Source organism: Aythya ferina, assembly GCF_964211825.1.
Source record: "Aythya ferina genome assembly, chromosome: 20".
Lineage (NCBI taxonomy): Eukaryota > Metazoa > Chordata > Aves > Anseriformes > Anatidae > Aythya > Aythya ferina.
In genome coordinates, this window is record NC_140318.1 from 3,202,011 (window position 1) to 3,228,958 (window position 26,948).

Consider the following 26,948-nt stretch of genomic DNA (forward strand, 5'->3'; position numbering starts at 1 on the left):
GCGGGATGGCCGGAGCCCTTTGCCAGGACCAGACCTTTATGACTCTATTTGTGCAGGCAGCCCCGGCTGCTCAGACCTTTATTCTTTCAGGCTTTTCAACTAAAGGTCATTTTCTCTTCCCTTCCAGAAAAAAAAAAAAAAAAGGAATAAAAAAAAAAAAAAAAAAGTGAATTCCTCTTGACGCAGATCCCCTTCCCCTCTGGATGGGAGTTCAATTGTTCTTGCAAGCAAACTCCAAATCTGCCCCTTGCATTCACTTCCTGTTTCCTGCCAGAAAGGAAACAGAGATTTCGGACTGTGTGAACCGGTCCTTTATTTAAGGATACAAGAAAATAGCTAAGCCCTAATTCGGCCGAGCGCTGTGCACTTTACCATGCTGCAGCGCAAAACAAAGAAAGAGAAACACACACCCGCCCTTCCCAGCTGAATTGTAAACTGCACGGCGATGCGAGTATAATGGGTATTTATGAAAGTTGCTCTAAAACATTCGCTGGAGTCCAATGCAAACCCGAACCCTTCGGCCAGGAAGTTTTCAGCTACCAAAAATAATCACCAGGCCTGGCTAATATTTTTAACGATCATGCGTTCTTGGGAATTTCCTCTTCCCTCCGTGGAGATAAGTGATTAAACAAAATAAAGGCAGTGGCCATTTTGATAGGACGGGACGTGTCGGAGAAGAGGCATATCAACAGTTCTTTTTTTATATCTTTTCCCTAAGTCTTGACTTCTGCATTCACTGTCTGGCTTTTAGGCTGAATTCCACTTCTCTATTATGTTGCTGACATCCAGTGAAGTCAGCAGAAAGACAGATATGTTTCCTGGGGAGGGCTTCCAAGCCAAGGTATTAGATCCACTAACAGGGAGGCAGCTTCTCTTACACATTTTATTAATTTTATAAAAAAAAAGAGATCGAGTTCTATACGGGTGCATGGTATTTATCTTTATAACTTCTGCAGACCACCGTTGGTTTAAGGCCTGTCCATTCCTCAGGACTTCTCCACGGAGACCTCACCTGGCCGTAGTCCCACACGAATGAGATCAGAACTGGCCTTTGGAGTGTGATTTTCAATACACCAGGTATTTTTAACACAGAAAATTTTAATCAGTTGCAAGGGTTTTGTTCTACGATGAGGTAGCTTTAATATTTCAATCATTGTTGTCTGGAAAGATCGGGGAAAGTTGCTGGGAAAGGCAGGGGGAGTAGGGTTCATGGCCCTCAGGACTTTGGCGGAGGACAGAGCAGCCCAGAAGAAGGTGCCTTGCAGGATCCAGCACCATTTTGTGACATGGAAAGAGCTTTGCCGTGGTGAGAGGGCAATGTTTCCTCTTTCGGTGACTGCTGAAGCTAGCCATGTGTGAACCAGGGTGAGGGTTTTGGGCATCGGGAGGGTCCTGCCCCTGCACCACCCAAATCACACGTGGCTGATGCCCCTGGTGCAGCACCCAGATCTTCGGTCAGACCTGCAAGGGGATGGCTTTGACTCCGTGTCCTCTGCTCTCACGACAAGCCTTTTCCTCCCAGTCATTCCTTGCGATGTTACACAAGGATTTCATAGAAATAAATTGCCTCTGAAGGTATTCCCAAACCAGTCAGGTTCCCTGTAGGGAACAGCAGAGCACCAAGGGAAGAGCAGGCTCCCGGCTCAGTAAATCACCCTGGAGAGACACAAATTATTTTGCTATTATGAATGCCGTTCAAACATGCCCGTATGTCAGGGCTGTTCAGGAAAGTGGCTTGTTGCAATAGGATACAGCTCTCACTGGGTCACTAAAACAAACATTTATCTGGATCAGCTCTCAAAGGGCCACGTATCGCCAAGGCTTTGAAGCGAGGGGGAGAGTGCCCAGCTTTCCCAGCCCAGCAGGGAGCCAGGACACTCGTGTCCCCGTTCCCTCTGCAGCAATGCTGTGTAGGGACCTGCAGTGAGAGGCCCTTCCAGCCCAGCCCTACCAGCTGAGGAGCCCCTTTTTGTCCTCACACAAACAACGAGACACCGAAAACCACGCAGCGTCGATCTGATCCACCCTGTGTGTCTTTCCATTGCACACGGGTTTCAAAAAGATACGGTCTTACTCAAATATTTTCTGAACGCCTGACACCCACTGCAGCACGGGGAGGTATCTGCGAGATACAGAGCTGCTCTGGCAGCACTGAAACCTTATCTCACACCAAAGAGAAGATAAGGGAGCCCTTTACCAAGCTGGCTTAGCAAAAGAGAGGCTCTGGGCTTTTTCCTGCCTCTGTCCTCAATGTTGTCACAGCAGCAGCAAGGCACGGCCATGGCCCCCATGGGCTCAGGCACCCTGGGGTCCTGGTGGCACCTCGGTGCTGTGGGATGTGCTTGTCCCCTGGTCCTGGTTTGATGCCTGTGCGAGGGACACCGACGTGTACAGGAGTCACCCTCTGCTCCCTGTCTCTCTCAGTTTCTTCCTCTCCCTGAACAGCTTTCCTTGAACCCTGAGCAGAGATGTGGGGAGCGAGGGGGGAGCCCACGGGGCTCATGCAGACGAAGCCTGCCAAGGGCTGGCGTGCCACGCAGACAGGTACATCACCGTGCTTACAGGAAGGGATCGTTCCTGGGAATCCACACACAGCTCTTTTGGTAACCAGCACACACACAGTCCTTGGCAGCCACACACCTGGGAGCGTTCCAGGAGCATCTCGGGGTGGCTCCAGCTCAGGAAGGCACGGATATTGGTGGTGTGTTACAGTAAAGCCTGGCTGATGCTCGATGCCAGTCTTAGCTCTGATGGGGATGATTTAGAGGCTTTGGCAAGCAGGCACACAGGGGATGGCCCTTCTGGGGAGCCCTTTGCAGGAGAAATCTGTGGCGTGGCAACCTCCCCTTTCAAAGGCTGACCTTGATGACACACAGGGTGGTGCTGAGCTCTCCCCGCACCTCTGATGCAGCACAGGACCATGTGAGGAGCTCCAGGCGTGCTGAAAACCTTGCCCACAATGGAAACGCTTCCCTGGCCAGGGGCTGTTGCTTACACGGGGAGCCTCTGCCTTTGCTCAGCTCCATGTTTGTGGTGCACAGAACCTGCCCACCTTCTGCGCAACAACCTGACCAGCTCCTTGTGCAACGCGGTGTTGAATATCTAATTAAAAAATGGGTGGGAATTAGCCTTCGGTGTTAATGAGCAGCTAGTACCAATGGGCCCAGTCTGAGGAGGTCAGAGAGGTGTCAGCACACTTTGAGCAATGTCTTTTGCCAAAACCAGAGGCTTCCATGAGCAATGAGCAAAGAGGAGCTCTTGGCCCAATGCTGGCTTCTCCCGGGGAAGAGAGCCAGCAATCAGAGGTGGCTTCTGGTCCTGGCAGTGTCCACAGAGGATCCGTCCATCCCTGGAGGATGCAGCAAGGCGCTTCCCAGCTGTTGGACGTCAGGAGCCCTTCTGTCTCCCACTGTCAGAGAGAAAATAAGCATTTAGTGTAAGATAAAAAACCTAGAGGCATGCAAACGAGCTGAAACAACAGGGGAAGGCTTCAGGAGGGGCAGCTATCCCAAAGTATCTTTTCTTTAACTTTTTTATGAATATTTTTTTAAAAAGACCAATAATCAAAGAGCTGAGGGAACAAATACTCCCCAAAGACCCTTCCCCGCTGCCATTTCTCCCTGCCCAGCTGGGGGCTCACTGTGCTCTCATGATGGAAATGACCCAAAAACCGCTCCACAGGTAGAGACCGATGAGCTGGCCCTGCCTCATCTGCCCAGTCATCCTGATCCCATCCCAAACCAGCCACCGAGTGCGCCTGCTCACAGCCTCCCCAAATACTTCACTGGGGAGGTTTTGCCTTAACGATAATGCTTTTTTAACCAGTAGGGAAATTTCTGTGGGAAAAGTGCAATTTCAGTTGATCGTTCCAACTTCTGGGCCCTAAGGCTCAGTTTTTGAGCTGCGGGACTTTGATCGTTTCCAGGGACCTTTTCCTGAACTCAGATTTCTCAGAGATGGCACTTTCTAAGATGCGAAACGTGGATAAAATTTCTTTTCATATACAATTTTCACCAGGAGAAGACAAATGTGTTTTCCAGCAAGGCTGCGGTTGTCTGCCGGCCTCCTGAGGCTCTCCCGCGTGGCAAGAAGTGCTAACGAAGAATGCAATCCCTGACCTTGATTAATTACGTCTGTACCGCAGTGGTATTCCCATGGCACCCTCGAAACTCCTCAGTCCTGCCCCAGCACATGAGGCACAGTATAAACTCTGGGCTGGAGTCACTCGTGTCAGCTTCACCCGTGTCTGCACCCCAGGGACCATCTGGGAGGCAGATGAGAGGTGTTTGGAGGTGCCCCAGGGGATCACGGAGTCTGAGCATGCAAAACCTGGGGGTGGCTTTCATCCCAACCCACACGGTGCCTTGCAAGAAACGTCACCACAAGGGAGGAGATGGCTGAGGTGCAGCTCAGCCAAGGGATGGTGGAGCAGAAGTCCCCGCTGCTGAAATCTGGCTGGGGGCACTGAGAATTTGGCCATGGCGTGGGCAGGATGCAAAGCAGTGCTGGCACCTGGTGCCAGGCCCTCACGGCTCCCATTAATGCCCTTGTAGCACCCAGAGAGATTGTGAGGTTGTTCCAGCACGGGTAGGGCAAATGGGGCTCAGGATGGGATGAGCAGCCAAAGGCTTTGCTTTTCTTCCTCTGCTCCCTGAAGATGTTCAGGTTTGCAATACCGTTTCCTCTTACACTTTCAGGCTCGAGTGAGCATCTGATTCTGCTGAGAAGCAAATTAAATCCCACGGCAGCTCGCAACATCTGCAATTAGGAGTTAAATTCGTGCAGCAGGTTTCGTGCAGGAATATAAAAGCAGTTCATGGGTGTTAGTCGGGTAAATAGCATAACATCCATTCGTCGGGACTGGCGCTTTCATTATCCACAGTTGAGAAAACAGACAAGGGATGGTAAAACAGTTTTTCCATGGGGAAGAAGCAGCTGTCACTCAAGGATTTGGAGCGGCTCCAGCCTGTAAACATCTGATGCTGTGCTCCTGAACCCACCCCGGGTCAGGGCCAGCTCTGCGGTGCCCCTGTCCTGCTGCAGTAAAACAGCTGGGTTGTCCCAAACCCGCTGTGATGCAAAAAGCTGTGCAAAGTGAAGGTGGAGATTTTGCCACCTGATTTTGCTTAGTAATTGATTTTATTAAAGTATCACGTGTTGCTGCATGACAACATTTTCTCCGACAGTAGCTTGCAGTGTCACAGCTACCTGCTCCATGCTAGCAAACAGCCCCAAAAATGCCCATCAAATAAACCAAGCAGATTTAGTTTCTCAAGAACGGCTGAGACACAGAGGGAAAAGACACAATGAGGGGCAACGTTCCTGCTATTAAGCACTGGAGTAAAACCGATCACAAATCCAACACAGCCTCAAATTTGAGGGATCAGCGTGGGCAGGGGGTATTCAACTGCAGCCCCATCAGCTGACAGGAGAGCAGCATGCCACGCTAATTGGCTGGTGCTAATGAGGAGCCTGAAGTCCCTCCATCCCCCTACTCCATTCACGCCTGACAGGCCCTGAATGCCGCAGGGCTTTTGGAGAAGCACGTGTCCTGGCTTTGTCTGCCTGCGTATCCTTTATCCCATGCTCGTATCCCTTATCCCGTGCTCAGCCCGTGGTGGGTCCCAGCACCACCTCACCACCAGGACTACCCAAAATGTCACCGTGCCAAGGCTTGGGGCGGCTGTCAGGAGCTTGTGTGTGCTGGGGGACACCAGCAGCAGCTCTGGGGACACTGAGACGTGCGGATAGAGGTGGGCCATGGGCAAATTTCAAATTTAAAACCCGTTTGTGTGGCCCCTTCTGACCGCTTCCTGCCCCAGCAGCTACTGCCGCAGACACTGCAGGCTGGGTAAACAGGAAACTTTTTCCACACATCCCATCCCGCTCCTGCAGCTCCACCACTGAGCCCAAAGCCATCCTGCGCGTGGCGGTGTGGGCGGCCAACGTCCCAGGGATGCACCGTGACCTGTGCCGGGGCAGAGGACACAGGAAAGATGGCTTGGGGCCAGGCGGTGGTTGCTGCAAGTGGTAGGATTTGGGTCTCAAGCTGTCCCCAGAGTTCAGGGGCTTTGGTCTGGAGGAGTGGGGAGGATCGTGAGGGTGCTGGGGGCTTTGGGAAGGCTCTGTGGCTTGTGGGGCTGAGAAAGCCGCCAGCTCTGGCCCTCAGTTTTCAGCGTCCCTCAGTTTCCAGTGCTGCCTCTTCTTGCAGGCAGTGCAAGCCATCCGTGCAAGCCCTATAACTCCATAGAGAGCTTGAAACCCTGAAGCAGAAGAGGCTGAGCTACACCCTCCCTGCACACACACACACGCGCGGTGTTTCGTGCACAGCTGAGCACAAACACACGGTGGCTAGAACTGCTCCCGTGGAGTCCTTCGGCTGGCAATGCTGGCGGGAAGCAACCCGCGGTGTAAAATCACCTATTGCTGGAAAAAGAACAGCGATGGGAGGCAGAAAACAGCCCTCGAAAAAACCCTCGTGCCAAGGAAAACAAGTGGGGTCTTTCTTTAGCCATGCGTTTATATAAATAAACATGGGAATATTTTGCGAGCCTCAGGGGACTTGCCTAGAGTAGCATTTTGCTGAATCAGGGTGGGAGTCATCCTCGGCTTATTGTAAGCCTGCGCACAAGTGTGCTGTGCTGCCGGGGCCGGGAGGATGCGGTGCAGCAAGGGCTGGGGTCCTGGGGCTGCCCTGTGCCAGCGGGACGGATGGCACGTGGGCTCTAACATGGGTCTGGTGGCCAGCAGCAGATCAAGGTTTCGAATTCTGATTAAAAAGCATGCTATTCCTCCTTTGAACCAAGGTCACGTATAAACACGCATTTAAGTGGAAATGGCAATAAGCTTTGCTCCAAAATGGCCTTCAAAATGAGGGAGCTCCAGCACTTTTTTTCTGCGCTCCTCTCTGCTGAAGAGGCCATCTTTGCTGGGTGATTTCCAGCGGGTTTGGTAACCCAAATGGCCCTCTGCCTCACTCGCCTCCAAGGTAGGGACAGTGCTGTGACGAGGGTGACAAGCCAGCCAACAAACTGACTGACTGCTGAGGTGCAACCTAAATTTTGGGGCGTCCTAAACCCTGTGCTGGCACCCCACACCGACATGGCCCCCTGACAAGAAGATGGCCGTTGGCCCTGCCATGTTTGTCACGGGTTGTGAGGGCAGCCCCACCGCAGTGGGGGTCCCCACCAGCCCCCTTTGAGGGGGGATGCAGGGAGGCTGTGGCTGAGATGTGCACCAAGGGGTGCGAGGCGGGAGGGTGGGGGCGGCAGCCATTTTAGGGCTGTTGTGCGGTGCAGGTGGGAGCCCAGGCAGGCGGGCAGTGCCTCCTCCTTGGCCGCCTGTCCTTCCACATGGCCCTGATGGCAGCCAGCTGTGTCCCCTCCATCTTGGGGCCTGGCAGGCACAGGGTGGGGGTGCCGCCCCACAGCCCCTCTCCCCTCCGGGCATGCGGCAGCCGTGTTTGTTCTCCTCGCAGCGCCCGTTATCAGCGCACAACACACACAGGAAGTCCTGTCTGGGATTGTCCATCCCCGGCCTGATTTATACAGGAAGAAAAGCATAAAAAGCCACCCTTCCACCTCAGCAGTCACCTCCTGCCTGTGCGCGGCCGGCGGCCGGCCATGCGGGGGGCGCGAGGCGGGCAGCCGGGCCCTGGCCCAGGGCGGCCATGCGGGGATGGAGGCTGGCAGCCACGGGGCAGAGCGGCGACAGGGACGGTCCCGGCGCGGCGGGGGACAGCGGGGCGCCGCAGGTACGGTACGAGACACGGCCATCACCACCGAGGGGACAGACTGCGACGGGATGGGGTGGAGGGGTTGTGCTTGTCAGGCTGCGGTGGGGTTTTGAGGGCAAGGATGCAGAAATGACGAAGCGCCGCCGAGCAAACAGGTTTGCAAAGCATCCCTCGGCTGCCCCGCTGCCAGCTGCCTGTGTGCCGAGCTGAGGGATGGCTCCGGTGCTGGTTTGCTCAGAGCTGAGCGCAGCCCATAGCACTATTATTTTAATTCACTCCACTGGTGCTTAGGCTGTTTTCCAGGAACAGAAGAGTCCTGGCTGCTGGACAGAGGGTTTATTTTAGCCCTTGCGCATGCAGAGGAAGGCTGCAACGCCTGTGCACGCAAAGATACGTATATAAGACAGCTGGAAATTCCTAGCAAACCGCCTTTCGTTCCGTCATTCCTTCTCTTTTTGCATCTGTCTGTCTCTTGGAGTGCCTCTGCAGTAACCCCACGTTGTTCATCCTTGCACCCGCGCCTTGCCACCTGCGCCCATTCCCCCTGCACAGCTGGCGGCAGTGGGACCCCGGGCCATGCTGCTGCTGCTGCTGTGCTGCCGATTTCGGGTGGCAGTGGCAGAGCTCAGCCCTTGGGGACAGGCAGGACACAGGGCTGGACAAAGCTCAGGGCAGGGACTGGTCTTGCTGAGGCTGATGCTGGATAACTGTGAGCCCGGAGCGTGCTGTGCTTTGCCTGCCAGGAGCTCAGCAAAGCCTCTTAATTTATAACCGTGGGTGTTTTGCATACAGGTTTTTTTCAGCTACCTGCAGACCTGTGCGTCCTGCCCTACTAATCTATGGCATTACACGATGCAGGGAGCAGGCTTTCAGTGGCTCACCGGGGGTATTTGAGGATAAAAGGTGGGCTGTGGGTAGGAGCAGCAGGGCTACCCAGGCATGCGGGGCAGGACCAAGCCAGTGAATATTCGTGACAGAAATAATTGGGTCTACTTTTTCACAGGGCCTAACATTCACAGAAAAAATAATAAGGTTTTGTAAATGATAAAAGTAATGTGAGAGTGGGTTGGCAAGCTTTGGCACTGCCTGGGAGGTGTAAGACTGAAGCCCAGATGCGGTGGCTGGATCCTGAGCCTCCCCTGCAAATGCACCTCTCTGGGTATCAGTGGGGTTAGTGGTGCGTACAGAAACCCCCCAGCCTGCCCTCTGAATGTTGTTCCCTGTGATCAAGAATTAATTCCGGGGATTGAGTTAGTTCCTCTCTATGCTGCTAAACTATCAGCTCTGTACAACTTTCCCTAGAGGTAAGGAAGAGAAATTGAATCTGGGATGCAGGATTATTTGAGCCACTTCCCAGACTCTGCTGCTGCAGATGGGACTGGCTCTGGGGAGATAGATTTACAAACTGCAACAAATTAGAGTAAACGAACCTGACTCACAGTCACACCAGCAGCAGAAGGACATGCTGAAACACAAGGGAAGATTTAACTTGAGCTTTCAGACCAGACAGCGAAGGAAAAGGAAGGGAGGGGTCTTTGCAAACAGAAGAGGGGAATAAAAAAATGTTATTTAATTCTCTGTCCCCTCTCCCAAAGCAAACCCTTGGCTTCCTGTCTGCCTGTAGCCGGGGAGGTGATGGCAGAGAGGAGCTCCGCTTAGTGCAGATTTCTGGAACTGGAGACTTTCTCCTGATACTGAAGGATAATTAGAGGAAAAAAAAAATATATATATATAAAAAAAAAACAACAGTCTTGTGCTGAATGCTCTCGCTGGCATGGCTGTGATTAAGAGACCAGCTGAGCCATGCATGCAACTCCCAGCCGTTCCCACTGCACTTTCCGTGCGCTCCTTGGGGAGTGATTCACTGGAAAAACGCAGAAGGGAAAGGCAGGGCGGGAACCATTCCCCACTGACTAACGCTACTTTTTTTTTGGCCAGGGAAATTTCACAGAAAGCAGCAAAATTCAGTTTATTCCTGAGTGAGATGAATCATTTCCAGTTTGTATACAGCAGCCGTTACTGCCTCCCCTAAACGTATATAAGAACGGTGTGTACTAAAAGGAAATAAACGTGGCTGCAGGATGCTGCCCTGTTCACACCTTTGTTTTTTGCACAGTTGCAGGCTGCCGTATGTCCCTGTCGCAGACTCGATTTATAACATGGTCCTGCTTGAGGAGGCCTTACTCAGAGAAAAAAAATCGCTTTGTGGGAATGAGATCTGGGTCATAATACGCATAGCAGAGGCAACTGGTGGTGAGAGACCCAGTGCTATGGGCCAAGTACTTTTCTTGGTTTGACCTGCTTTGATCCCACTGACATCAATGGACGCCTCTAGATTTCCACTGAGATAACTGCTCTGCAGCTGACGCAATGGAGAACAATATGGAACATAATAGAATAGTGGGAGGTCTTTTTCCTCGCAGAGTTCTGCAGAGCAGGGGCTGCTCCAAAGCCTAAACTTTAGTGTAAAGTTTGCAGACAGCCTTACGAAAAGCCCGAGAAGGAGAATTTGTCCTAAACCAGGAAAAGCAGACCCCCCCTTTTTTTTTTTGAATCACCGAAAATTCCTATTTCTTTCACAAGCACTCCCGGTTCTGTGCCAGACCCCCGTGGAGGCCAGCGAGAGACCATTGTGCACAGCAGGTATGCAGCCAGCCCCGGTTTGGAGCAGCTGAGAGGTTTTGCATCTGTATGTGTGTCACTCTTCTGTCCGTGTCCCCATCCATCCACCTCCAGCTGCCACCTCAGCACCTCTGGCCCCCGTTTTGGGAAGCTCTCCCGTACATGGGCGCATCCCGGCTGGTGCAAAGGGCTGTAAGCACTCCCCTCGAGGAGCAGATCCTGCTGTGGGACCTTAGTGCTGGTCTCTTATGAGGTCTCCTCCGTTAATCATTCCTTTTTTGTGCCGACAGAGCCCCTGCTGCAGACACTTTCATTCTCCCCAAGCTCTCCTCCTGCACGGGGAGCCCTTGGTGCCCCACGGGACGGTTGGATTTGGGGGCTGTGGTGTTTTCACCTTCAAAGCCCGCCTGGTGCATGGTTGGAGACCTTCCCTGGGTGAGGCTCGGTTTAGCTCGTAGTACACGCTGGTGGTAAAACCAGTGGGAGACGAGATTTAATGTTCAATCTGAGAGGGAGGTTGTGCAGAAACATTTCTTCCTTGGCCTGGAGACAAGCATTAATATTAGATGTCGTGGGAGTACGCTTCTGAAGTGCAAGGGAGAAAGCTTCGGAGGAAGCAGGGAAAATGCCAGCCCAGGGAGGACTCCAAATTCAGCCAGACTCTCAGTCGGGAGCCAAAATCCCTTACTGCCACTGTCAGAGCCTCATCACACCTGTATTAACAGAGCCAACAGATCTGATCTGCCCCTGCGCCCAACTGGCACACCTCCACTGCCTCCAAGGGAACTTTGCCAGGCAGTATCCTGGGGGATTTCCTCCCGGCATAATGAATATTAGCATACAAGACACTGAATCCTCCCTCTGAGCGGAGGATTAAATGCTCTTTTAATGTGCTATACGCAGTTCTTAAGCGGATAACACGGGCACTTGCTTGCGCAAAGATTTGGCCAAGCCAGTGGAGCTGAAAAGCAAACATTTTGCAATTCAAATAATTGCAGAAATTTCAAATCGCTGCAGTGCACTCCGGGAATTATTGTGGGATGGCTGAAAGGGCGCTCACAAAGGCCTTGAGGTGTTGTGCTTAGCCCTGCAGCGTGCTGATGTCCCACGAGGAGCTGAAGGCTGCGTGCCACGAGGGAACGGGTCCATCCCCTTTCTCGCCATCCCCGGGGACTCGTGCAAAAGTTGCCTGGGGATTGAGGGAGCTTAGGCCCTAAATCAACGTCTGCAAGTGTTGGAGGTGGCAAAATACGGTGTTGGGCTGCAGCGGGTGGGATCATAAGCGAGCAGGAGGGAATTTTGGTACAGCCGGGCTGTGTCAGCAGGGATGGGGCACCCCGGAGAGGTGGGGAACCTGCTTTTGGGGGTTCATGGAAAATCCCAGCCTTGTGCAGCAGGGAAACTGCTGAGAGGGGAGAGCTCAGTGTCTAGTGAAGTCCTGGCGCTGCCTTTTAGGCAGTCCTGCTGGGCTCTGCCCTCGCTCGTGTCCCTGTCTGCTCTATCCCAAAGGGTGCAAGGGCACTGCGGGTCTGCCCAGCCTTTCCCACCAGGCTCACAGCAGTGTGACCCCACTGCAAGGCCCCCTTGGATGCTCCTAAAGCCCTCGCTGCCCAGCTGTACTGCTCAGGAGGGACGAGATGGCCCTCCTGGCACCCTTCCACCATGAATGCTGTGTCCGTGCCTCTCCAGCACACCAGCTGGATGCCAGACACGGGCGCTCTGCAGCCACAATCCCGTGCTCACCCCAATCCTCAAGGAGCTCCGGGTCCCTCATAGGCAAGGGCTGGATCCCCAATACCTTCCCGCAAGACACAGAGAGTGTAACCACGTTTTTTTTCTTTCTGTCCTGACAGTAAGAAGCCAAGATGCTGCTTCAGGAAAGGATCCCTGCTCGGGACGGATGACAGAGCACCACGGATAAGGTGAGCGTCTCGGTCGCGAAATTAGATGCATTTCAGTATGGTCACACGGAGAAGCTTTCCACCAGCTTCCAAAGATGTTTTGCAACTATTAGACAAGCTGACTATCAGGCACTGTTCATCTCCCCATAAACCAGAAAAAAAAAAAAAAAACAAACAGTGGTGCTCTCTGCATAATAAGATAATTACCGTCCCTTTGAGGCTCTAGGGAAAAGTTGCCTGTGCTTTGCGCTGATGAGATTACGTGAGCTGAAATCAGCCCCCAGAGGTTTGCTGGATCCAGGCGGGGCGAGCAAACCCTCCTGTTTCCTGCTCGTGCAACCTAAGGTGTAACGTGGAGCCGTGCTTCCACCGGCGTCGGGGATCCTGTGCCTGGCTGCTGGAGGGATCCTGTCCCCAGCACGCTCCGTCCTGCCTCGTGGTGAAGCTTTTTCTCCACAAGCATGTCCCGGAGCTGATTCCCATCTGCTCTTTTCCCTTCCCTAAAGAGAGCCTGAGCAAAGCAGTCATGCTCCTGCTACACGAGCCCACCTGAGAGCCCCCCAGCAGCACGCCCCGGCTTTCCTGGGGGGCGCAGCGTGACCCAGGGCAGCTCCGAGGCAATCTGAGCATCCACGGGGAATAGAGGGGACGGGGCAGTGACCCCGGCTGCTCTTCTGGAGCCATTACTGTTTAACTGGTAAACATTTCCTTTAAATGCCTACATGGTTTCATTAAAAAAAAAATAATAAATTGCAAAGCTTAATGGGAACAACTGTTCCCGGGGGGGTGTATCCTGCCACTCAGCCACACATCAGGCCCCTGCTATCTTGAAGGCTGGCTCCAGGCGCCTCAGTCCTTTGAAAAACAATAAAGCTCCGTGCTCTAATTTCCCGAGGAAAAACGTAGACCAAACAAGTGGCACTTCGGCACACGAAGCGAAGCGCAGGGTTTTCTTTGGTAAATAAGCAGGCATTTCACACCAAAAACCTGCCGTATCTGCCCCAGGGCGTCCCAGGAACCCTCTGAGCATCCTTTAGGGCTGGCCAAAAAGCAGCCTCCCCGTCCTGGCAGTCCTGCAGGACTTTGGTGGTGTGAGGAGTTTTGTGAGGAGTTTTGTGAGGAGTCCAGGGGGACTAAAGGGGCACGGCGGGACCCCACAGCCATTGGGTTTCGGGGGGAAGGTGATGCAGAGCCACGTGCAGCCTTTTTTAGGGAAAGACGAATAAATTCACACTGGTGATGGACGACTTCAGGAAGCCTGTAAGGGGACGGGGGCTATGCTGGGGTCTTCCTCTTACCCTGAACCTGCTGCCCACCCAGGGGAGCTGGTGTGCAGGGAGGGGGCCGGGACCTTGCCCCCCTGATGCCCTTGGGGGCTGTATGGACGCCCTGCAGGTAAGCCCGGCCACCAGCACAGCCCCCTGACAGCCCAGGGGACACCCCAGCAGCCCCCCCAAAAGGGTCAGGACCCCCTCGGGGACCCCTGGCACTTGTCACCCTGTGTCCCCCCCCTCCCATGGCCAGGCTCTGCCCGGTCCCTGCGCATCCCCCCACCCCCGGGGGGCTGCTGGCAGCCAGCATGGGGGGGGTCCGGAGGTTTTGGGGAGGGGGGCGACACATCGGGGCGGGGGCAGGCGGCTCCCCCCCGTGTCCCGGCGCTTCTCCCCCCCCCATCCTCTTTCTCCGGGAGGCTCCGCTTTTCCTGCTCATTGGGCCGGGGCGGAGGGACCGGCTGGGGCTTGGGGGGGGGGGGAAGGAAACGCCGGGGGGGGGCAGCGGCGAGGAGGCGACTCCGCGGCTCCGCCACCGCCACCGGTGAGTCCCGGAGGCTGCGGAGCCCCCCCCGGGGGGCTCGGCACGGCTGGGGGGGGGTCCGCATCCTCGGGGGGAGAAGGGGAAGGCGTGGGGAGGGGTAAAAGGGGGGTAAAAGGAAGGGGGAGAGGGGCTGGGGGGGCTGGGGCAAGGGGGTGTCGTGCCCCGGGGGGAGAGGGGCACCCTGCGGTGGGTGCTGGCACCCTGGGGGGTTGCTGGCACCCTTGGGGGGGTGCTGGCACCCTGCGGGGGGTGCTGGTACCCTAGGGGGGGTGCTGGCAGCCTGTGGGGTTGCTGGCACCCTGCAGTGGGTGCTGGCACCCTACGGGGGGTGCCCCCATCCCGGGTGCCCCCCACCCCCTGTCCCCAGGTCCCTGCGCTCAGCTCCGCGCTGCCGAGCAGCATCCATCCCCCTGCCCCTGCTCCTCGACCCAGGGGAGCGGCTGGAAGGGGTCAGAAGGGGGAAAGCTGCGCCCCTACTGCAGCTCCCGACCCTCCCCAAGGGCCTGGGCACCGAGCTGCAGGGCTCACCTCCAAAATCGGGCCACGCTGGTGGTAGAAATGCAGCTCGGGGGGAATCGCATCCCTCGGAGGGGCTGGAGCCTCTGGCATCACTTCTGGAGGCAGCCCCCGGCTCGTGCTGCTGGCATCACCTGGAGCTTTTAGCCTGGGTTTTTGGAGGCAGAGCAGGATGAGGTGCTGCTCGCCTGCCTCGGGTGAGCGTTTTCCTGCTGCTCACCTGCTTCTGGGGTTGTATTTTCCCCCTTGGGTCCTGCTGTGAGTTAGAGAGAGGGCTTGGAAGCGAAATGGGGATGTTTCCGGCTGCTGGAGAAGGACCCACAGAGCACAGGGCTGGCCGAGGAGCCTTTGCTGCCCCCTAAACCAGCAGAAGCTCCGATGCACCTACGTAGTTTCACTTGCCAAGCCGTGGGGCTTCAGCTCAGCATTCAAGAAATGAGAAAGACACTGAAAAAAGGCTTTTTTCTTTATTATTTTTTTTTTCCTTTTTTTCCCCTCAAACCTGAAAAGCTTTTCCTTAAATGATGTGCTTTAAAAATGGAATTCTAGGAGATAGAGGCAACAGGTTGGAGGATCTTCGGCAGCTTTCAAGAGGCCGATTTTCACAATTTTCGTAAGCTCATAAAAGAGACAAGCACAGGCTATGATATTTTCCGCTTTCAAAACTCCATCTGATATTAAGCAACCAGGATTTGATGTCCCGAGGGGATGCTCGGACCACTTGAGGTAGGGCAGCGCTGCCCCAGTCCAAAGAGAAAAACAACCCGTCTGGATTTTCGGCTCCTGCCCTGCATTTCTGCCCTTCCCCACAGGCAAAGCTCCCCTGGTGGCTGCAGGAATTCTGTGGGAGGCCTGCGATGGTTGGCAGGGTTTGACTTGGAGGCTTCTGGAGGAGCACCACTAGCTCAGGATCTGTGCCTGTGGGGAAAATGCGTCCCAGTATAGCTCTGGGGAAAGCCCCAGTCTGAGCAGCAGGGATTGAGTCCGTCCTTATACACCGGTGTCCCTGGGACGTCTCCAGAAGGACTGGGGAGAAAAAAAATATTGCTTTACTGGTTTTTAAGAGCTTTCCCACAGGTCTTTCCTGATTTATTAATCATTCGAACGTGAGAAGTTCTGTTAAGTCTGGAGGAAAGGTAGGAGAATGGAGGGCTGCAGGCTGCGTATCCCCCAAATCCTCCTTTCCTCCTCAAAGCCAGGCTCGCACCTTGGTTAAGCTGGGCCCAGGTGTGTGCAGCCAGAGGGTGGTGGTGTTGCCACCCCCTTAATGTGCTTCTGGAGCCAGGCCCTCAGCTTCTGCCCCGGGTTTGGTGGTGGAGCGAGCTCCTGGGGCTGCATTTTACAGCGATAAATCTTCTTACACGAAGGGGTGCTGCTGCCTGCCTTGGAGGAGGACTTGGAGAGTTGCAGGTCCACAGCTTTGGGATGATCATCCCCAAAAACCCGGCGTTAGGAATTGTCCATGGAAGTTTGGGGATGAACCTGCAACTCTCCAGTCCGTTCTCATCCCACCTCACCTGGGGATTTTAAAACTTTTAGGTAGCTCTGCGGTTTCAGAAGGCTGCTCCTCGTTGTGTTGTACCCCAGTGAAGCAACTCCTTTTTCAGGGTTTAATCAGAAAGCATGATTCTTTCTTTAATTGTCGTGTGTTTAAGGTGGGTTTTTTATTTCTTCCTCCTTTAACTGCTGCCATCCGGAGGCCAACTCTTTTGTATAAATCAGACACTGTGTAAATTAGATATTGTTACTGACCTCCTTCAGCCCTGTTTCAAATTTGTCCTCTGCTAGAAAATCAAAGCCTCTTTATTTCCAACTTGGTTAGTACTGACTCTGCGGACGGGACATATGGCCCTTAAAGCACTTTTCTCTGGCAAGAGCGTGTATGTTAAAGAGAAGAAGATCAGATTTCAGCATGTTATGTGGTGGGAAAATGCAGCTCCACAATGCTGTATGGATTAAGAAATTACAGGCCATTGTTTTGGCCTTGCTGCCTGGAATTGGCTGCGCATTTCGAACGATGCAGGTTCCCTCTGCACAGCCCAACGAGGGCAGTGCTGCCACCACATCCCACCCTGGGTGGATGCCTCAAAAGGCAATTCCTGTCCCCTTAGAGCCAGCCTGGCTGTCAGTGTCACGCTGTGCCCTGTCGGATGTCATGGGCTGGGTGTGGGCACCACGTCTTCACACCTTTTTTTTTTTTTTGCTCTCTTCCAGGGTTCCCCGCTGAAGCGTGAGCCATGCAGTAGGAGCCAGCGCTTCCCACCGAGGAGTGACCCTGGTCTGTGCCGCACAGCCCAGCAGGCAGCAGGAGGGGACAGGACATGCCCCGACTCAGCTGCCTCCTCTCGGGACTCGCCTTCATCCTCAGCACGACCAGCACGGAGAGTTTTGCCTGGGCAGGGTAAGCTCCTTTTTGTCTGCATCTCCCAGAGCTGTCACGAGCACAGGCTCATCCTCACCCGGTGGTGGGCACCTTGCTGGGCTGGCCAGGAGCTGGGAAAAGGTTCCTGGGGCAGCCACATCTCGGCAGGTCCTCACTGGGGTCTGTTTGCTGGGCCACTGAAGCGAAAAACCCCTCTAGAGAAAATGCCCTGGCTCTGTTTAGCCCATGCAGGGGACACAAAGGCACTCTGGGCTTTTTGTCTGGGAGAGTCAAAAGCTAAAGAGGCCCTGAGCTGTTCAGGAATTATTACTGGCCCTTTCAAGCACATCCTTGCACAAAAATACTCTCAAAAATGCTGTCTTGCTGTTGTGCCAGTCAGGCCTTGCAAACGAGCCATCAAAGCTGGCTGCCATCTCCCAGCTCCGAGAGGCTGCAGCATGCAGGGGATGCAGGTATTAAAACCCCCAGGGACTGCTGCAGCACTTGTGGCCCCTGGGAGCAGCAGCCCCAGCAATTCCCCTTCCCTTTTCCTGGAATTGGGGCTGACACAGGCCCTACATCCATCCCAGCACCACCTCAATAACCACATCTCAGCTCCCTGCTGGGCCAAAGGGTGCCCAGCGCTCAGCGCCCCGGTTCCTTCCCCTGCCAAAAGGATCTCACGCTCAGCAGATTCAGCTCACATTTTCTACAAATTTTGTTTTTACATTGAAATACTCTCCTCTAGCATTGAACCTTTTGCATTCTGGTCGTGACCGTACCCACAGGCTGGATTCCTCTCTCACACGCACACGCTGCAGCTATAGCTTTATTATAAAATCTGCAAAGCAAACAATTGCCATTTAAAAACCGTGTCTTCTGTAACATTAACCAGTGAGGCTGAGAGGAGTTTTCTGGAGTTAATGGAAGCCATCTGATGTCCATGTTAATTCCCAGACTCTTTTATTCTAATTTTCTAATCGAGCTGGGAGGCTGAGACAAGCAAACAAGCTCCTCAGAGGGACTGACCTGCTTGGGCTGGAAAATGTTGAAGAAAAAGAATCTTTAACTGATACCGCTTTGGCTCTTAACCTTGGGAAAGTTTTTGACTGGATCTCAGTTATCTTAGAAGGAACAGAGAGCAACTTTCCTCTGTCCTCTACCTTTTTGCTTTGAGCCTGACCCTTTCTGTGAAATCATTAAATTTGTGGTGACCACAGAGGCATCGGGTTCAGGAATAAGAAAGTCTCAGAGAGAAAAAAATACACCTAAAATTGAATGGTTTTAGGGGAAGGGAGGTAGTGAATGAAAGAAGAACAGCCCTGAGTGAATCCCAACCCCTAAATCTAGGCCCCACTTGTCCAGGACAGAGGAACTGTGCAGGGGTGAGTGGACGAGGGGGCGTCAGTGCCTTTGGTGAGGGCTGGGGAGGAGGAGGCCGTGCAGCCCGCAGCGCTGCCAGTGTTGTCTCCCTGCCCCAAAACAGCCTGCAGTCACCTCCCGGCTCACTCAGGCACCGAGCCACTGCCGTTTCAATAACCCCGGGTAATTTGGGGTGGTCAGGCTGTTCACCCCTCTCTGCTCAGCCGCAGGGCCTGCGCCGCCGAGCCGCGGAGCCGCACGGCCGCCTACACCGAGTCCCACGTGCAGCCCGTGTACCAGCCCTACCTCACCACCTGCCAGGGCCACCGCCTCTGCAGCACCTACAGGTGAGGCAGCTGCCTGCTTTCGGTGAGCAGGAGCTGGAGCCTTCCCAGAAAAAAAAAAAAAAAAGCACCTGGGGTGGTGTGGGAGCGGGGTGGGGGGCTCGGGGTGGCCCCCGATGGTCAGTCCCGCAGCTCAGCCCCGTTTCTGTGTTGCAGGACCATCTACAAGGTTGCCTACCGGCAGGTGTACAGGCAGGTGCCCCAGCACGTGGCTTCATGCTGTCCTGGCTGGAGCAGAGCCAGCAGCCATGCACTCAGCTGCAACACAGGTAAGGAAGCTGCTGTGCCACCCCTGGGCTAGTGCTCGCCTTCCCTGTCCCCAATCCCTTTTGCCCAGGTAGCTCAGGTCCCCGAACGAGGCCCCAGCTCTCTCGTTTACTGACACCAGTCCAATTCCCCCTGTAGCAAAGCGTTTACATTTTTAGCCTCCGATAGCACAGCTAAATGTGACTCGATTTCTGATTAATTTCAATCCTTTCTCTGCTGCCTCACAGGCCGTTTTGCCTTCGGGATTGTTTATTAACTTTATGGTCACCGGAGGATAAATAAAATGAGTAAGTCCTTTCCATATCAATCAGCAGTAATGGAAGAGAAATGCTTTCAGGAGGAAACTGTGATGTGCAGCACAAAACAAACGCAGAGCACATCAGCAGCTAATCTGCCCCCAGCAGAGCTCGGAGCTCAGCACCAGACACTTCCCAGGCCTGATGCTGCCTGAGCAGCCGGGGCTGCTGCGTGCACACACACCTTTGGTGGCAGGGGAGGGGGCTCGGGACCCCCAACCCTGCCAATGACGCTGTTTCTGATCTTTTGCAGCTCTCTGCCAGGTGCCGTGCCAGAACGGCGGCCGCTGCGCCTTCCCCGGCCGCTGCTCCTGCCCGCCCGGCTGGACGGGACTCTCCTGCCAGACAGGTACTGCTGCACCCCACTGCACCCCACTGCACCCCACTGCACCCCACTGCACCCCACTGCACCCCAGGGCACCCCGCTGCTCTCCTGGCCCATCGGTGGGGACAGGGAGCAGCACTGTGGCTCGTCAGCAAGCCTGGTGCTCCCCAGAGCCCAGAGGGGAACCTGTGTGTGACCTCTCCGCACATACCCCTACGCATCCTGCTCCAGGCAGCGATGCCTGCTGGTCCAGCCAGGAAAGCAGGGAAGCTCAGAGCTCCCTGTGGCTGTGCCAGTGCTGCCAGAGGTAGAGCACAGCCCTGGTACCCACATTTGCTCTATGCTGCTGCTCCACGCTGGGTCAGCACGAGCAGAGGCTGTGCTCTGCTGCGACTGCAGCCAGCGAAAGGCCTTGTGCAGAGCGGCCGTCACACTCACGGGGTCAGCCCGAGACTCTATTTGCAGTGACCCATCTCCCAGCCTTTGTAAACTCGCGCTGTAAACTAAGACACCCGTTTGCTGCACAGACTAAATCTGTAAACCAAAAATATCCGGCGGTGGAGGGGAAGGGAAGCTCTCCTGCGTGAGAGCAGCCTCTCGCCGGGGCGCAGGGAAATCTGGCAGAGCCGAGGCAGCAAAGTTCCACAGCCCTTAGCACACCAGCATGGTGCAAACCACGTCTGCCGTGGCTCCTGGCTTTCCACCCTCCTGTAACGCAGAGGAGGAACGTGTGGCATTGACCCACGCTGGGCAGGGCAGGGCTGAGCGCATCGCTGACAGCTCTGGCTCCAGCGCGGGGGAAAAGGATTTTCCCACTGCCTAGAAGAGATTCGCCCGGGCGTGGGAAGCAGCTCTGCTCATTTTGCTTTGTGGGAACAGCTTTAATAACTCCCCCGTGTGAGGAGAGGTTACTGGGTTTTATACACACTTGAAAGGCTGATAGCTCCTCGCCACGGCTGGCTGGAACCAAAACCCCGGCCGTAAATCCAGGATGAGAGCCAAGCGCTGCGAGAGGCAGTGCAGGGCCGCCTGCGCCCGCCTGCTCGGGGATAGTGACCACCCCAGCCTGAATTTGGACATTTCTGAGCTTATCTTTTTGCTTCTGACTCATGTATGGGGACACCAGAGCTGTGCCTGGCACAAATGCCAGCCCGCTCTGGGTGCCCCTGGTCCCATCACATCAACGTGGCCGTGGCAGGGGAGCAGCAGCACCCTGCTCGTGTGGCACCGCCATCCTCACCCCTCATCCCCCGTGAGCATCACCCCACAGCCCCGTCCCCACGGAGCCGTCCCCTTTCCTTCCAGATGTGGACGAGTGTGCCGGCCGGAGCCACGGCTGCAGTCAGCTCTGCGTCAACACGGCCGGGAGCTTCCGCTGCGCCTGCCGGGACGGCTTCAGCCTCGCTGCTGACCACAAGAAGTGCCAACCCGCCGGGCTGGGCCCCGGGCCAGGAACCTTCAGCCAAGCAGGTAACCTTCTGCTGAGGCAGCACAGCCCCAGCTGCTCGGGGCCTTTGATGCAAGCTGGGATTACCTCTCGGCATCACAAGGTGGCTGGAGCAGGACTGGCAAGAGGCAGGAGAGGGGACAGCAGCCAGCACCCATCAGCTTTATTCCCAGTGACCCAAGAGACCCCAAAAAACACCCTCATGCACAAGTTTGGTGACAGAGCCCGCTGTGGCATGCGGTGGCCGGGGCTGGGGCCGTGCTCTCCATCATCATCGTCGTCGTTCTTCTCGCAGGGCACGTCTGGAGCCACGAGGAGCATCGGGCGCTGCTGGTGACGGCCCATTATTACTTTTGGTACGCGCTGTGACACTTCAAACTCGTACCGTGAGTAATAATGCGCTGTGGCCAGCACTGGCATCGTGAGGGCAAGACCTGGGAGAGCAGGGCAGCCCCCGGCATGTGCCCCGCCACCTGCCTGCCTTTGTCCCAGCTCCAGGGTCCTCAGCAGGGACAATCCTTTGAGCCGAGAGGGACAGGGCAGAGCTGGCTGCTAACTGATCTCCTGACAACACGGGCATTTTGTCCTTTAAGCATCGAAGCCTGAAATGCTCCCCCACCTTGTTCTAGGTACTCCAGCAGCCAGGAGAGGCGTGCTCACAGTAGCACCAGGTCCGTGCTCGGAGCAGGCGTTGGATCTGGTTCCTGAGCCCTGGGGATGCAGGAGGGGAGCAGCAAGCAGCAGTGCTTGGCCTGAGCCCAGCACGTCCCACTTCACCTTGGATAAATTTCGTGTTTTTACTAACCGACCTTTTGTTGGTCATATTTTTTCAGGCCCTTCCAATGAAATGAAGGAAGAAATGAAGGACCTGAAGAGCAGAGTGGAAGCGCTGGAGGAGGTGGGTGTTCGGTGCACCCCTCTGCCCCTTCCTTCCCCTCCCTGCCATGGCCCACGGCCGTGCACAGCCGGCTCCAACCCCGGGCTGTGTGCAGCCAGGCTTTCCCTCCACCCCTGCTCTATTTTTAACGCCATGCCGGCCTCACACAGGCAGGGATCAGGCAAGGCTCCCAGCTGTGCTCCACGCTGCTGCAGAGCCTCGCAGTGGCTCTTGCAGCACGGTGTCCCTTTGAACACAACCAAACGCCCCTCCAGCACCGCTCCTGGCCGAGGAGGGCACGCTGACGGCTCCCCTTCTCCCCGCAGAAACTCCAGCTGGTGCTGGCCCCCTTCCACAACCTCGTGACATCTGAGCCCGAGGACGTCGGCGCGGACCCCATCAGCCGGCTGTCCCACTCCCTGCAGCAACTGGACAGAATCGACTCGCTGAGCGAGCAGATCTCCTTCCTCGAGGAGCGGCTGGAGACGTGTAAGTGCCCGGAGGAAGGGGGATTGCAGCGTGGCACTCCACCCTTCCACGTTTCTCCCCACGCAGCCAAACGCCGCTAACCCGGCCTCGGACCTCAGCCCACGGCTCTGCTTTGCCAGCAGCCTGGGGCTGGTGGTGCCCTGGGGCAGGGAGGAGGCGCGGAGGTTGGCCCCAGATGCAAGCCAGCCAGAGCAGTAACGCACACGCCACTATTAATCTGCATCTCCCCTCAAACTCGGCAGCCTGTAATTAATAAAAGATGAACACAAACAGCCCATTAGCTTCATTTCAAAGACGTCTTTGAGGCTGCAGCATCTGATTGCCCTCGTAGCATCCAGAATAGCAAGACCAGCACACGGAAATGTGGCTCTGAGGCAGAAGCAGGAGGAGCCCACCATGAGCAGTGGCTCACATCTCAGTCAGCACCTTCACCAGCTCCGTTCCCTTCCTCTAGCATTGTAACTTAGTCCGGGGTGAAATGAAAAGAATCCCAAACTTGTAGGAAATTAATAGTCCAAAAAGGCAATCAGGAAAGTTTAGGGAGCGTGCTGAAGCTGGCAGATTTATGAGCCTGGGAAGTTTTAGGCATGTTTCTTGAAGTCTATAGAGCAATCCTTTGCCGTGCAGCACACCGGAGGAGGTGTCTTGGTAGCAAACTGAGCAGATTTGAGCAAGAGATGCTGGCGAGAGCTGTCGGTGTGACCGAATGCAGTGTGTCCTGCCTGGCATGCTCCCCTTTATTTTGATCTGCAGCTTGTAGGCAATTTGCAGCTAATTTTCCCATGAAAATATTCCAGTCCAATGTTCCCAGAACCCAACCATGGTTTGGCTGGCTCAGGAGCTGGTGTGCAGCAGCAGCCTGCTGCTAACTGCAGAGGGGTTACATGGAGAGACAAAGGGGCAGCGAGGTTTCAGGGCATATCCAGTCCCAGCTCACTGCTTGTGGTAATGGCTTGGATGTAAAAGACTTCAAAGAGCTTGCTTGAAGCTTCAAAATGACCCTTTAAAAAAAAATAATCTCAGAAAGGGGTAATTATCAGACCCAGCAGTGTCACACAGCAGACCAAGTTTCCTGGCATAGTCCTGTACATATTATTAGTGACAGCAGCGAGGAATGTGAGTAACATCACAAGGTAACGTGGATTTCTTCCAAGGGATGACTGCAGAGCCCTGAAATTAGCTTCTCCCAAGCCTGCTCCAGCAAGCAAAGCGTGCTTCTGTCCCTCCCATGTTCTTGGAAGTCCCCAGAGGACACAAGACCGTTCCTTCTCTCCAGTGAGCGGTGGGGTTTGCAGGGCATCCCTTGGAGAGTGACGTAGCCATCCATTTTCTGTGCCTTGTGAAGTGTAACACAAAGGTGTAACTGTACCCCTTGATTCTCTCCCCAGTGGGGCTGTGTTAAAGCCTCTTCCTTAAACCACCAGTGAGGGCACAAGGTCAGATCTCAAGCCGTGACCACTTGAGCCCCTCCAGGCCTGCATTACCCCGCTTAGCACAGCCCGTGTCAGCGCTCAGCAGGCCGCTGACAGCCAGCTGGCAGCCAGCAGCACCACTGCCTTGGCTGCTCTGCGGCCGCAGCTCCTTCCCCAGCCCACAAAACCTCCCTGGGCTCCTGCTTGGGCCAGCCGAGGCGCTGGGGGCTTCAGCGAGCAGCAGAGCCTGCTTCCAATTACTTCCAATTCCACAGGCTGCAGTCGGGACAGGCTGGTCCCAGCCTTATTGTCACTGCTGTCCCCACCTCGGGACGCTTTGTGCAGGACTCCCCAGGCCGGGGAGGCGAGCGCCACGCTCCCAAAGGCAGCGGGAGGGAGCCAGCAGGGCGTTGTTGGCAAAGGGAAGCCAGCAAAAACAGGTGACATTTATAAAGGTCTAGGGCAGCCCCATCATTCCGGGGGAAGGAGACAGTGAGAGGATTTAGCACCTTCTGGAAGATGGGGATTGGTTATGGGCAGAACCCTGCAAAAACCTGCAAAAAATACATCAACACAAGAAGGAGGACTAAGGAGAATCTCCATCCTTTACTGGATGCGGGGGGAAACTTAGTTACAAGAGATGAGGAAAAGGCGGAGGTGCTCAATGCCTTCTTTGCCTCAGTCTTTAGCGGCAATACCGGATGTTCTCTGGATACCCAGTACCCTGAGCTGGTGGAAGGGGATGGGGAGCAGGATGTGGCCCTCATTATCCATGAAGAACTGGTTGGTGACCTACTACGGCACTTAGATGTGCACAAGTCGATGGGGCCAGATGGGATCCACCCAAGGGTACTGAGGGAACTGGCAGAGGAGCTGGCCAAGCCACTGTCCATCATTTATCAACAGTCCTGGCTATCGGGGGAGGTCCCAATCGACTGGCGGCTAGCAAACGTGACGCCCATCTATAAGAAGGGCCGGAGGGCAGACCCAGGAAACTACAGGCCTGTCAGTTTGACCTCAGTGCCAGGAAAGCTCATGGAGCAGATCCTCCTGAGAGTCATCATGCAGCACTTGCAGGGGAAGCAGGCGATCAGGCCCAGTCAGCATGGCTTTATGAAAGGCAGGTCATGCCTGACGAACCTGATCTCCTTCTATGACAGAGTGACGCGCTGGGTGGATGAGGGAAAGGCTGTGGATGTGGTCTACCTTGACTTCAGCAAGGCTTTTGACACCGTCTCCCACAGCATTCTCCTCAAGAAACTGGCTGCTCTTGGCTTGGACTGGCGCACGCTTCGTTGGGTTAGAAACTGGCTGGATAGCCGGGCCCAAAGAGTCGTGGTGAATGGAGCCAAGTCCAGTTGGAGGCCAGTCACTAGTGGCGTCCCCCAGGGCTCGGTGCTGGGGCCGGTCCTCTTTAATATCTTCATCGATGATCTGGACGAGGGCATCGAGTGCACCCTCAGTAAGTTCGCAGATGACACCAAGTTAGGTGCGTGTGTCGATCTGCTTGAGGGTAGGAAAGCTCTGCAGGAGGATCTGGATAGGCTGGACCGATGGGCTGAGGTCAACTGCATGAAGTTTAACAAGGCCAAGTGCCGGGTCCTGCACCTGGGGCGCAATAACCCCAAGCAGAGCTACAGGCTGGGAGAGGAATGGTTGGAAAGCTGCCAGGCAGAGAAGGACCTGGGAGTGATGGTGGACAGTCGGCTGAATATGAGCCAGCAGTGTGCTCAGGTGGCCAAGAAGGCCAACGGCATCCTGGCTTGTATTAGGAACAGCGTGACCAGCAGGGCTAGGGAGGTGATCGTCCCCCTGTACTCAGCTCTGGTGAGGCCGCACCTCGAGTACTGTGTTCAGTTTTGGGCCCCTCGCTACAAGAAGGACATCGAGGTGCTTGAGCGGGTGCAGAGAAGGGCGACGAAGCTGGTGAGGGGCCTGGAGAACAAGTCCTACGAGGAGCGGCTGAGGGAGCTGGGCTTGTTCAGCCTGGAGAAGAGGAGGCTCAGGGGTGACCTTATTGCTCTTTACAGATACCTTAAAGGAGGCTGTAGAGAGGTGGGGGTTGGCCTGTTCTCCCACGTGCGTGGTGACAGGACGAGGGGGAATGGGCTTAAGTTGAGCCAGGGGAGTTTTAGGTTAGATGTTAGAAAGAACTTCTTTACAGAAAGGGTTGTGAGGCATTGGAACAGGCTGCCCAGGGAAGTGGTGGAGTCACCATCCCTGGAAGTCTTCAAAAGACGCTTAGATGTACAGCTTAGGGATATGGTTTAGTGGAGGGCTGTTAGCGTTAGGTTGGAGGTTGGACTCGATGACCTTGAGGTCTCTTCCAACCTAGAAAATTCTGTGATTCTGTGAAACCTGGGTGCTTCTGCGCTTCTGTGCCCATCACGAGCGTGGTTGGAGACATCCAGTGCAGGTTTTGCCTGCAGGTGCTGAAAGGCTGACTCTTGGTGGGTGCAGCCTGCTGTAACAGGTTGTAGTTGTGTGATACGAGCCCCCAGGGAGTCAGGCAGTGCTCCCCAGCCCACGCACACCTCTCTGGCCAAGCAGTGGCACAGGAGAACTGCGTTAGCTATGAGCCAGGCGCTGTCACCACACCAAACCCCGGGGAACAACACTGCTGGGTTCATTGATTTATTTTTCGTCTTCCCAGGTTCCTGCAAGAACGAACTCTAGCTGAGCGCCTGAGGAACTGGAAGAAGCGGAGCGCATCCGTAGCTTTTATCTCACTCTCCAGCCACGGGCTGGGGCTGAAGCCACATCATCCACAGGAAGACACAGGGTAGCAGGAGAAGGCTGGTTCCCCATCAGCATCTCCGGCGTTTTCTCTTGCAGCTCGCCTTACCGAAGGTCACGCAGTTCCTTCCAAACTGGACTCCTAACCCTCGAGCATCCCGCCCCACTGCTGCTGGAGGGGCAGACAATAAATTGCCTTACCTCGTGCCGTTCATGGTGCCTGGCTGGCTCTACGTGAGGCCGTGCGGTGCTTGGTGCTGCTTGGCTTTTACTTGGCGTCACCCAGAGACATCGCCCACGGAGCTTGGGGCACGGGGTGGGCTGTGCTGCGTGCCCAGCACCAATTCCCAGCAGAGCACAGCCCCAGCAGGGCAGGGCAGTTGTCTCCTGACTGCTCAGGGACAGGGGTGCTTGGGGACCTTCCTCCCCCTGCAGCCAGCAC

The 26,948-nt window shown here is 55.3% G+C and overlaps 1 protein-coding gene and 1 long non-coding RNA gene across 6 annotated transcripts; one reads left to right on the top strand and one right to left on the bottom strand.

The window, feature by feature from the left end:
• Positions 1–293: 293 nt before the first annotated feature.
• Positions 294–16,781, bottom strand: LOC311421674. Its single transcript, XR_014684953.1, has 2 exons — positions 14,602–16,781; positions 294–3,409 (listed from the first exon to the last, which is right to left on the bottom strand). It is a non-coding gene; the product is annotated as an uncharacterized lncRNA (long non-coding RNA).
• Positions 7,584–26,720, top strand: EGFL7 (EGF like domain multiple 7). Of its 5 annotated transcripts, XR_014684952.1 has the most exons (12): positions 7,597–7,753; positions 12,211–12,279; positions 16,804–16,990; positions 18,538–18,660; positions 18,814–18,926; positions 19,474–19,569; positions 20,851–21,015; positions 21,288–21,348; positions 21,622–21,663; positions 21,826–21,890; positions 22,196–22,358; positions 26,424–26,720. XR_014684952.1 is itself a non-coding variant. In XM_084493843.1 (11 exons), exons 4-11 carry the CDS (start codon positions 16,911–16,913, stop codon positions 26,444–26,446), a joined length of 828 nt encoding a protein of 275 aa, XP_084349969.1. In that variant the 5' UTR covers positions 7,655–7,753; positions 10,319–10,378; positions 12,211–12,279; positions 16,804–16,910; the 3' UTR covers positions 26,447–26,720. The 5 variants fall into 5 exon arrangements, 4 of the variants coding, with proteins under 4 accessions (XP_084349970.1, XP_084349968.1, XP_084349969.1 ...); XM_084493843.1 differs by lacking the exons at positions 21,288–21,348; positions 21,622–21,663 and adding an exon at positions 10,319–10,378 and having other exon boundaries at positions 7,655–7,753; XM_084493844.1 differs by lacking the exons at positions 21,288–21,348; positions 21,622–21,663 and having other exon boundaries at positions 7,584–7,758.
• The last annotated feature ends 228 nt before the right edge of the window (positions 26,721–26,948 follow it).

Bases quoted from the DNA above. Each gene is read 5' to 3' on its own strand.
- EGFL7 (XM_084493844.1), top strand. From the start codon at position 16,911: ATGCCCCGACTCAGCTGCCTCCTCTCGGGACTCGCCTTCATCCTCAGC. The intron at 16,991-18,537 runs GTAAGCTCCTTT...CTCTCTGCTCAG, and splicing joins GAGAGTTTTGCCTGGGCAGG to CCGCAGGGCCTGCGCCGCCG. The intron at 19,570-20,850 runs GTACTGCTGCAC...CTTTCCTTCCAG, and splicing joins GGGACTCTCCTGCCAGACAG to ATGTGGACGAGTGTGCCGGC.